General features: G+C 35.6%; 1 protein-coding gene across 2 annotated transcripts; it reads left to right on the top strand.

Moving 5' to 3' along the window:
• The first annotated feature begins 216 nt into the window (after positions 1-216).
• LOC132556610 (transport and Golgi organization protein 6 homolog) lies at positions 217-11,574 on the top strand. Of its 2 annotated transcripts, none has more exons than XM_060221042.1 (17): positions 217-320; positions 604-1,631; positions 2,091-2,226; positions 2,490-2,608; positions 3,068-3,230; positions 4,065-4,135; positions 4,957-5,069; positions 6,186-6,285; positions 6,589-6,698; positions 7,147-7,264; positions 7,666-7,887; positions 8,162-8,287; positions 9,106-9,300; positions 9,714-10,290; positions 10,585-10,736; positions 11,044-11,157; positions 11,366-11,574. In XM_060221042.1, the coding sequence occupies exons 1-17, from the start codon at positions 221-223 to the stop codon at positions 11,546-11,548; spliced, it is 3,627 nt and encodes a 1,208-aa protein (XP_060077025.1). In that variant the 5' UTR covers positions 217-220; the 3' UTR covers positions 11,549-11,574. The 2 variants fall into 2 exon arrangements, with proteins under 2 accessions (XP_060077025.1, XP_060077024.1); XM_060221041.1 differs by having other exon boundaries at positions 9,711-10,290.
• Positions 11,575-11,929: the final 355 nt, after the last annotated feature.

Below are 11,929 nucleotides of genomic sequence, written 5' to 3'. Positions count from 1 at the left end.
ACACCCTGAAGTTGGAAATTTTGATAGATAGATGTCTTCCTGTGTAACTGGGTGTCCACACCAGACATTTGTCTAACAGAATATCTAACGTTTGGTGTTCAGAGAGAGAAGGCTCTTGTATGACTAAACAAACTTTGGAAGTAAATAGTGGAATTAATTCAAACTCTGTAGTCAATATTCAAGATTTAACATATTTATTATTTTTTGTAGTGTCAGCAAAATGAATAACAATGAAGAACAGATACGTCTGGTGCTGAAACTGTTGGAGGCACTAACATCCCCTGATAAAACAAAAAGTGATAAAATGGCTACAGCAAGCAGTAAGATTCTTATTTACAAAAATCTCCATTCCTGATTATGAAATCAACAGTCCAATATTTTTCTCAAAATGTAAAAAGCTAATATACATCATGAATCCAATTACATGTATTTTGTTTTGAACATTTTCAATTTTTTGTTAATTGATTTCTGTGTCATGAAAGATTTGGGAAGTGTTGAAAAGAAATCATTCAAAATATACTGGAAATGTATTTGGATACCAAAACTATCAAATATCTCAACATGATTTTGATTAGGTTAAACTTAGTGTAATTTTTGTTTCAGATAATACAGAAGAAAACGGATTTGACTTGTTGTTGAAAACTAATTTGACTTTGTACAGAGAACTACTCAAGACAGATAAGTATCAAAATTTGCGAATTATGTTGGATGGCTCAGTTCCCATGGAAACTGGAATTGACACTTGTAGGTGGCATTTTGTATGCGCATGCTTGGAAACTTTGACAATGCTACAGAAATCAATTTCGATAGCAATGGAAGAGTTCACCAAAAAGATCAAAGAGAATCCTTTGCCAGAGTTGAGACCAGGACAAGCACCACCATTGTCACCTGATAACCTGAGCATTGGTCATCACAAAATGGTGCTGACCACAATTCAGTTTGTGGTAATTCTGGGGATCAGTCCAAAGCTTGACTTTGGTGTTGGTATTCCTATGGAGAGAAGGTCAGAATTTGCCAAACTTTTACTTGAATCTTCTAAACCAGAGCAAACATCTAAGGAAAGCAGAAATGTATGTTTGTTTTCTTGTATAAGAGTGTTTATGACATTGTTAGATATTCCTTCCATTGCTGGTCTCCTCCTCTCCAGACATCTAAATGACTTACTGGCTTCTCTTTTAATGTTGCTGCATGGCTTTCCCAACTATGAAGAAGTATCTGGAACTGTCAAAGATGAAAAATCAGTAGGAATCACAACACCAGAATCCAAAGTAGATAGTTCAAGTTTGGCTACTAGCATTGCACCCTCCCAATGGACACCTGCCTCTGTTGTTGACATGGTAATAGGGAAGCAGTCAAATTCTGCAGACAAAGAGGATCTTATTGTAGTTGACAAAGAATCATCTGAGGGTGAGGAACCTAATGAGGGGAATTGTCCTAAGGAGGGATCCAGTGACAAGGAATACAAAGAATTACATAGAAAGGAACCCATTAACAAGACAGGGTTACTTGGACACAGGGAACTACATTTGTGTGAAACATGGTTACAACTGTTATTGGAAAAGGCTCACCCACAAATGCTTGTCCGTGAACTTCTCTTACTACAAAGTGGAGCTCCTGCCCCACCCAAACAGGTCAGTAGCATGATTTGAAGATTTCATGTTCCTTATACTTACTTTCCCGCCTGGATCGATACCATTTTGAACGAGAAAAAGGGGGGAAAAAATGTTTAAAGACAGAACTTGGACATGGCTTTGTCAAACAGCTGCAGACATACACTCGTATATATATCTGAAAAAATCTTCATGTATTTCTCAAACATCACCTGTTCTGTTGACCTGAATTCCCTCTGACCCAAAACACCAGATATAAGACATTTTGAGAGATAGATATCTGGTGCCTGTCAAAATCTGCGTATTGTATATACAATGTAGGAGTTGGTAAAGTATTGATTAAAAGTTATATAGAATATGTCCATTCTTTACTGCAAATTCATTCCAAATGTCCAGCTTCCGTAAACATAACAAACTCACATCCAAATACAAAAAAGTGTGTTTATCCAATATGGTAAATAGATTCAACACTTATTTTAGGTTGGCACTTCAAAGAAAAAGTGGGCTTCCCCAGTCTGGCTTAGAAAGGTGTGTGGACGTCTGCTTACCAACATTCTCATGAAACCCAAGGGAGTCATCCATGTCCTACAGGGCATGCTAGAGGGTCCTGGAAGGGGTAATATGAATTATTATACAGTCTGTATAAGTTATCATACAGTCTTTATCCTGAAATAATACCCTGGGACCCCTGACTCAATGTCAAGGAATGATCATGTTACATGGCAGTGAAATAGCATTGACTTTGGGCCCCTGAAACACAGACTCATTCATGATAATTATTGATATCAGTTTTGATAAAAATCTCCCAAGTGATGACATTGCTTCAGGAAATAATAGGATGTGAGAAAATGTTTTATTTCTGTGTATAAATTCTTTCAGAGAAGGGAAAGTCAACAGCTTCTGATTGGAAGAAATGTGATGCGGTTGCCAGGGTGATTGCCTGTTGTCCAATGTCCTCTGCCTCAGTGGAGGACTACTACGCGCTTGTTTCACCGCAGGTAATGATTTTTTCTAGAAATGAGTGATACAGCTTGCAAGTAAATTTATGTGTATGAACTGCTCATAGAAAGACAGAATTTTGCAGTGTTCATTTAACTCCTTCCAGCTCTACTTCAGACACAGAATATAAGAAACATTGAAGATAAAGTTTCTGTACTAAATCTAAGACATTGAATTAAATTGTTTCAAAAAAGGTATCAACTTTATTTATTTTACGACGATATCAGTTTATATTAATCAATCTTCACTGCGTGGGGTGAAGAAATGGAGGATCAAGGTAAAACCCAAAGGGTCAGGCAAGTGATCCCTAACCTTTACACATTCAATCGGGAATGGAACCTGGTTGTTTAGAGTTTGTTACTTAACTTACATAGCCATCAAGGTCCAACCATGATGTGAAGCAATGTAAAATAATCTCAGAGGATTTTAATGATTGTTGCAGTATTTTACTCTAACAGATTTTGCTGCTGCTACATCATCCTGACAGTCAGGTATGTCAGGAGTTCCTCAGGGTAGCCTGTACTACTATAGCAAGGATGATGGCCCAGCAGCCGGACCTTACCAGGAAGTATTTGTTATCTCCCCTGATGGAACCATTGGAGAGGTGCTCCGAGCTGAAAGGTGTGTTACATTTATAAGTTAGTGGTATTGAACAGATTTAACATGAACACGTGTGGATGAAGTATGAACAGAACTAATGTGGAAATTTAAGAGACAGAAATACAGGTTAAAATTAATGGAAGAAAGTTAAACATGTGAACGGGTTGTAGTTGGATTTCCTTGGTAGAGAAAGTCCCCTCATAAGCAGACACTAATGTTTAGTAAGTAAATAGATTGGTGATTCTCAATTTTTTTTTAATTTCAATGAAAGTATTACTGTTCAAGTTTAATTGAGGTCATTTTCATCCTGTGTCTACTAGATAATGTTACGATGATATGATATTAATTACAGGGCATATTAACATTCCTACAAATAGTTATGTCTGTTACAACAAAAACTAGTCTTCATTCATTAAATTATGTATTTGTAACTGGAGTTCTGGTATGTAATGTGTTCACACATATATGGGGACAAACAGTACAAGTTACCGAGATTTACTTTCAGATAGACAATGCAGTTAAAAGTACTGTTAACCAATTTTCTTTTGTAATTAATTTTCTGTTGTAAATTTTGCGATCCAAACAAAGTCATGAAAGTTGAAACTGGGGATTGAAGGCAAAATACATTTGAAACTAACGACTGATATATCTGTATGATATTGTAGAACATGGTGTTTTGTGAAAGGTAAATTGCCACTAGCTGGTGTTGTAGAAATTGTATAAGTTGGATACTAGCTGTGAAAGAAAGTTGATACATGATAAGATATAGATGTAATTGTAAAGATACATGACATTTTTATATGGTAAGTCTTTACTGTAAATAGCTTCTTTATTGCCTTCCTGTATATTCTCCAGCCATCACACCAGAAAAGCAGCGCTTGGTTCAGGAAAAAGAGCTAACCACATGCCTGGAGGATTTATATAAGGTAGATATATAGACTTGTAATAACATTAAGTCCTAATATTTTCAAAATGTTCTTAACATTGTAAATGAATATTGATGAAATACATTGTACAACATTGTGAAATTGTGCCCAACATTGTCTGGGCAATACATATAAGGTATTTTAGTGTAACCTGGAAATTATTAGGTTTGTCCCAGAAATGTCAAATTTTAAAGGAGACAAATTTCTCTCTCCAGATCTGGTAACAAGTCCTCTTGAAAACCATATCACAGGTATTTGCTGCTCTGTGTAAACCCTGCAACTCCCCTGATCCCAGTGTGTAACATAACATTATAACATTGTTGGTGTTGATGGCCTGATGTGAACCCAGCAACCCACTGATACCTGTGTGTAACAGCAATTTATATTGGTAATGATAAACAGTAATATAACAAATAGTTCTCCATGGAAGTGCTTTGTACACAATCAGACACAAATCACAAATATTAGTGTCTGGATGTGTATTGTGACATTAATATCTATCACAGGTATTTGTGTCTGGATGTTAACCAACACCCCTTTGATGAATTGTGTGCTTCATTTTGTTATATATAAACCAAGCACCCCTCTGATACCCTGTATGTTACATTACTATTACAGGTATTTGTGGGTGTATACCAAGTACTCGTGGATCACAAGTGTACCATATAATTTTATATCATTACAGGTTTTTGTGTCTGGATGTGAACCAAGCACCCCTCTTATACCTTGTATGTTACATTACTATTACAGGTATTTGTGTATGAGTATATACCAAGTACTCGCCGATCACAAGTGTACTATATAATTTCATATCATTACAGGTATTTGTGTCTGGATGTGAACCAAGCACCCCTCTGATGACTTGCCTGGTACCTGTGAGCCACACCATTTTTTTCCTGCTATGCTACACCAAGAAAGGTGTGTCCCATTTAAGGTGAGATGTGAATATCTATCAATACAGTTCCAATAAAGTATCAAGTAGGCTAAAGAATGGCAGAAGGTAGTTTGAAAAATAGGTAAAATGTAAATGAAGTAATAATGATGCACATGTGCTATTATATTGTCAATAAGTCCATATCTGTACACTTAGTGTATTTGTCAATAAACCCCTGTCTGTACACTTAGTGTAGTTGTCAATAAACCTATGTTGTACACTTAATGTATTTGTCAATAAGCTAATGTCTATACACTGACCGTATTTTTCAATAAGTCCATATCTGTGCACTTAGTATATCTGTCAATAACCCATGTCTGTAAACTTAGTGTAATTGTCAGTAAGCCTCTGTTGTACACTTAGTGTTTTTGGCAATAAGCCAATGGCTGGTTAAAAGCTTGCCCGTGTATGTTGTTAATCAGTTCAATGATAAACCAGTGCTGTTCATTGTCAGCCAACCCTTGACTTGGAGGAATTTGCTGACCTCTGAGGCTAACTGTAGGATAAATTGATGATTGGATATTGGCACGAGGAAATACACCAATGTGAACAAGAAAGACGGCTGTACTTGTGTATATAAATGTTGTATGAAGTCATAATAAATTGGAAAATTTTGTTGTTTTGTATATGCAGACATTATAAATCTACTGTTAAGGTTGTGTAATGTGACAGAAACATGTCACACTTACGTATGGGTGGGGTCAGTGAGAAATACTCTTATAAGGATGTATTTGGAAGGAAGGGCAGCATAACTTCGACTGCCTGACATCTTTGAAACTTACCCTTGGATATTTGTGATTTTCCAAAATTACATACATTATTAGTTTATAATATCTGTACAAACATTAGTCATAGTGGGTTGATTTCTTACATCATATATCTGTACAAACATTGGTCCTAGTGGGTTGATTTCTTACATCGTATATCTGTACAAACATTGGTCCTAGTGGGTTGATTTCTTACATCATATATCTGTACAAACATTGGTCCTAGTGGGTTGATTTCTTACATCATATATCTGTACAAACATTGGTCCTAGTGGGTTGATTTCTTACATCATATATCTGTACAAACATTGGTCCTAGTTGGTTGACAAGTTGACATTTTCTGTTTTAGCCGTATCTGTGAGGAAATCTTAGTTTCCCTACTGAAGGCGTTAGATAAGGAGGAGGCAATAGCCTGTTTGCACCAGTGGATCCTTCAGACAGAACAACTGGCAAGTGATCGTTTTAATGTTCTTTTTCAATTTTTGACTTTTTTACCAGTAAGCTTAAACCCAGACAGTTTCCATCTGTATTCTGTCAATAACTTCTTTTTAAAACCTTCCAGTACCTCTTTTAAAGGATTTAACTCAAATTTAAATTGTTGTATCCTTAAGAAAGGCTTCGTCACTTCTTGGTTGAGGATTTAGTTTGGAGTCTAATACAACTATCATACTTATTACCTTAAAATCTTTTAGACCAAGTCAACACTGTATATTTGTGAAGAGGAGATAAATGTTAGAATTATGTTACAGCAGGAAAGTAGAAAGACTGACAATGAGTTCTCCCTGACTAAGACACATCCTGATGTACGATTTTCTGCTGGAGACAGTGGAGGAGTCACTGTCTTTATCAACAGTATGGACAGGTATGTGGATTTATCAGTTCGTGACATAAGGATTCACGGCAATTATTTGTGACCCATATCCACAAGTATGGGTCATTCAAGGTCACATTGTAGCGAGCATGCTGTTTCAGTTAAACTGCTTATTCCCTAGAACTAACATGTATTCTAAATAGATAACTTCTGATTTTTGATTCGCAAATAATTTACCTTTTCTATCCCAGGTTGTTTTAAACTTCTAATAGAAATAGATTCATTTTGTGACATCAAAATATTTGTTCAAATTAGTTGGAGAACAAAATAAGAACATTATTTCTATCAAATTATTATTGAATGTACAACCATTCAAATAATTGAATGGCAGTATATGAAAACATGCCACCAACAACGGTACAGAATCATGGGTGTTATATTTACCAGACATTTAACTTTCAATTCCTTCACCAGATGATTTAGTTTTATTTGTGTACAGTAACCATGGTGATGAGGGAGCAGTGACTACTGAAATGATGACTGCCGCTGCTGTAGCAATCCTGAAAGAGTTAGAGAAGAATGGGTTGACTGGTGATTTCTTTCTGGCACTGTTAATGGTAGGACTGACTTGGAACATAATTTATAGTTATGATGGAACTGGCAGTCACATGGGATCTATAATGATATAGATAGCTGGTAATAGATTGGCGATCCCTGATCTTTTATGGCTTAAGATGTATTTATCAGGCATTGGGTTATAGTTGTATTATTAAGACAGTAATTTTACCTTTGTTGCTAACAACTGCATTTACAAAGACAATAACATGGTGTAGTTTTGGGTGTTACATTGATATGCTCCATTATTCATTAAAAGTGGTACCTTAAAAACTATTAAAAACGGTGTAATTTTTATGTATACTCTTAACTGATCAGATACAATATAATTCAAATTAATAAGATATATATAGTTTGAAAATTTAAAAATGTATTTATTACAGATTTCGATATTTTTTTTCAGGAGTTGACTGATATTATCAATCAAGAGATCCATGGAGACATTAGTTTAACACTGAACACAAAACAGGATAGACAAGACCTCATGGAAGCCGAAATCAGAGAGAAACAGATAGCAGATAGTTTCCAACGCAAAGTGTCTGTTCTGAATCTGCTGGCAGCCATCTGTGAAGAAATAGGACCATCATGTCTTAAAAACACCCAGCAGACCCTCAAGTTTGTACAGGTATTAAAAGGGCTTAGCAGATATGTTTAAAGTTACATTTAACTCGAAATACTCTTGTTTATTAAAAAAAGTAAATAAGATCCAGAGATTAAGCATTAGAGTAGTTAAGGATGCAGGTGTTTGATTGGATTGCACCCAGTATGCTGGCAGCCATCTCTATAGTAAAACATTGTAAATGTTCTGTTTTGAATGAAGCAGAGTTGAAAGTCAGATGTGAAATTATTTAATTACAGGTACATTTTGGTACCACATAAAATATTGCTTTGAATTACAGGTGACTCTTGAGAGAGGTGTACAAGTATGCAAGAACACTTGTGATGACATTCTAGGGGCATTTGAGAGTGAGACGCTCACTATGGCGATGGGCATGCTCACTGCTGTACTTACTGGTACTATAAAGGTGGGCACACATTATTATATACAGTGCTTTTGTTACATATATGTATATACAGTAACAGACAACTCTGAGTAATTAAGCATTGTGTATTTTGCTGCAATTATGAATCTTGTTTTATCAGCTTATTTTATCAATTCCAATTCATCATTTTTGAAACTATAATACCTACAGAAACCCATTAGGTCAGACAAATTACAGTCATCCCTGTTCACATCTGAGATTTAAACCTGTTAATTTGAAATAAATCATAATTTCTAAAGCTCATTTTATCTACCAGAAAGAGCAGACAGCTTATTTTAAGGTGTGAGTTTGTCAAAATGAATTGTGTAATGTTATTCTCTAAGGCTCACATTTTTGAACATTGATAATCTCTCCCACAAAAGTTGAAAAGATTGAATCATATTTGGGAATGACAGATGTATATATTCTGCTGCAGTACCAAACAACTCTGGTTACAAACAGTGGCAAAAATAAATCAAGGTTATTGGACTGAATCCAACAAAGAAGAAAGTGTTTTAAATTTTAAAATTGGCAGCATGGAAACTATTTTAAAGTCACTAGTTGATGACATGGTCACAAAGATCAGTCCTGTCTCCCGGCACATCTCTTACATAGAATGTACTAATTTCATTCTCACTGGAAAGGTTGCAGCCACAGAAATCCATTTATACATATTTCTAGACAGATGATTCTTAATTGGAGATGATAAAAAGGATGATGGCCACTGAAGTTGTAGATGTAGCAGTTAAAATTATGGTAATTGAAAACTTTTTGTAAAGATGTTTAAAGTATCTCTAAATAACATGTATGTTTGACTACAGATCACTGAGGATGACAGAGAATACATGAAGAAATTAATGCCACTTTTAGAAGATATCAGCTCAAACCATCCTGACAACACCATACAGGAAATGGCCTCTGATCTCAGAGTTGCCATCGCAACACATGGTGTGATCTGGTCTGAGCTACTGAAGAGTAGTGCAAAGGGAGAGAAGCAGCAGAAATTTTCAAGCAAAGTATGTACATCTTTTGTCTTTTGTAGTTTTGGAAATATATCAAGAGAAAGATAGATAAATGAAAGACAATTTGACAACATCTCACCTCTGTTTTATTTTCTAAGGCTTGATTTGCTTAATTTGTTCAGTCACTGCTGATATTTATCCACCAGAGTGTTCATAGGGAAAAAACACTAGTTACAGTCTGTGTATAAAGACGGAACTCTGTTAATATCAGGCTAATGACTCAATCACACTGGATCAAATGATAGTTGTTTGGCAGCAAAAGCATGCAATTTATTATCATAATACCTTAAAATCCAATGTCAGCTTCCTTAAAATGCTCTTTAATGCACTTTATATATCATTTAATTGTCACGAAGAAAAGTATTATTTCAATGCACTGATTAAAACATATCTTTCTCATTCAGCAGGAATCTCAAAGTACTGAAGAATTTAAACCAGACAAGAAACCTTTGGTGGAAGTTATAAGTGAAACTTCTGAAGAATACCTTCCCAAGCCACCTCTGAGTCTACCAACTCTGGAGCAAGTTTCTAGTGAAAAAAAAATAGATGCTGAAAGGAAAAGTCAAAAGCATACTGCTTCAAAATTAAGCACTGGTACAGGGAAAGAATCAATGGAAGAGATGTCAGCATTATGTCAAGCATTTGAGGAACTCCATGATCCACTCATTCCTGTCAGGGGACATGCATTAATTACAATGAACAAACTGATACAGAAGAAAGATCCAGAAGCAGTAGAGAAAATGCAGATTCTGTTGAATGTTTTTAAGGAAAATCTGCATCACCCAGACTCTTACCTATATTTGTCTTCGGTGAATGGATTAGTGTCATTGGTAGACAAGTTCCCAGATGTAGTGATCCCAGTCCTGACTGAAGAATTCCTGGCAGGAACTAACGGTGCACAGTCCCTGCAAGGGGAGAGAACAAGACAAGCTAATGACAGGATTAAAGTTGGAGAGTGCCTTGTTCAGACGTCAAGGAAATTAGGTTACTTTAAGCTGAAAGATACACAAAGGGATATTTTTTCTAGACAAGGGGAAAAATGACAACTTTGATATTCTTACTTTCCAGGGTGCTATAATATTTCTGTTTACATATAACCTTTACTGTAGCAGGTATAACCATTACTAGGAAACAACCAAGAAGCTAATCTGTTGTCAAGCACTTAAAAAAATCAAAATTTACATTGTATCATTGTATGTTGTAGAGGTATGGTTTAGATTGCACATTTTGTATAACATTGCATGTGTTTTAACATTTTTTTTACCATTCTTGCTGAAGGTGACATGGCCCCCCATTACCGGGACAAACTACTGACAACATTCCTGCAAGGATGCAAGGATGTTGATCCCCTTATTCGTGCCAGCAGTCTCTCAAATCTGGGTGAACTTTGTAAAGTATTACGCTTCTCTGTTGGAAACTATATTCATTTGGTAAGTTACCTTCACTGTTTGATAGATATGTATTGAAGTGCACATAGCAGGAAACCAGAGCACCTTGGGAAAACGTATTTGATCAATTTGGTGATTCGGTATCTTTTCACGTCTTTAAGTAGTCCGCTAATCAATCCTCAGTCACTTATATGACAGGTGAACAGTAGGACTACCCAACCACTCTAAGACCAGGATAGACGTTTGTTATTGTATTGAAGATAGATATTTACTTCTGACTATTTCTTTGATAATTTAAAGGGGACATGTTGTGAATTAAAGTTTTACTAATCAGTGGTCATATTTTCAGATTTTGAACTGTGCTTGTGTATTGCTGAAGTCTGACCCCAGCACAGAGGTGAGACAGGCTGCTGCCATGATGGTATCCCTACAACTAGAAGGCCTGGGAAAAGATTTACTTAAGGTACATACATCAGGTTTGAATTATATTTGGTCTTATCAGCAGAAAAATGGGTTATTATTGAAGATAAAAATATTTTAATAAACTAATGAAGAAACATGCCTTATCAAATATTTCAAGGTGAAAGCTGAACTATTCCTAGATACCACATAAATTCTGCACCAGATGTGGTGGAATCAGTCACTTCCTGTATGTTAACAATTTGTTGTAGGTTCTGGAGTCAGCTGTTCGTGATTTGTACAGGACACTAAGGCAATGCATGGTGACAGAAAAAGAAGACAGTGTTAAAATGCAGATCACCGTTGCACTGAACACTCTGGATTCAATTACCAGGGAAGTTATGTTCCCTACACAAACACTGGAAAAGAAGATCAGAATTTTGGATACAAATTAAACTTGATTGATTGTAAATTCATTGCATTGTGATATTATTTCTCTTCTGTGAGATTTTGAAAATGAAGCAATATTAAGTTTACTGTTTGTCTGTCTGAAAGTCAGTCTGTCTGTACAACTATCTGTGAACAATAATGAATTATAATTACTCCTCCTAAATGGATAACACAAAGACAGGTCCTCCTCCAGTCAGTATTCAGAACCATGTTACATTCAAATATGGTCACCATAGCAACCATATTGAAAATCTTGGTATCGCTACAGAAAGTCATTTCGAAATACGACTTCCATTAATGAGTTGTGTATGATCTCATGCAATATGAAAAATTGAAAACCATGAACAGAAATCATCTGGACAAAACATCCACTATTGTGTTGTGGT

This window comes from Ylistrum balloti, unplaced genomic scaffold (assembly GCF_031769215.1).
Source record: "Ylistrum balloti isolate Yb309-2 unplaced genomic scaffold, AGI_CSIRO_Ybal_v1 Utg370580, whole genome shotgun sequence".
Taxonomy (NCBI): domain Eukaryota; kingdom Metazoa; phylum Mollusca; class Bivalvia; order Pectinida; family Pectinidae; genus Ylistrum; species Ylistrum balloti.
The sequence above is the reverse complement of the archived record's forward strand: the minus strand, read 5'-3'. Positions and strand labels throughout refer to the sequence as shown.

What these genes read in the sequence shown, in the direction of transcription:
- LOC132556610 (XM_060221041.1), top strand. Translation starts at nt 221, where the DNA reads ATGAATAACAATGAAGAACAGATACGTCTGGTGCTGAAACTGTTGGAG. An exon ending in ACGCGCTTGTTTCACCGCAG is followed by an intron (nt 2,609 to 3,067) that starts GTAATGATTTTT and finishes TTACTCTAACAG; the next exon opens with ATTTTGCTGCTGCTACATCA. An exon ending in TGGGAAAAGATTTACTTAAG is followed by an intron (nt 11,158 to 11,365) that starts GTACATACATCA and finishes AATTTGTTGTAG; the next exon opens with GTTCTGGAGTCAGCTGTTCG.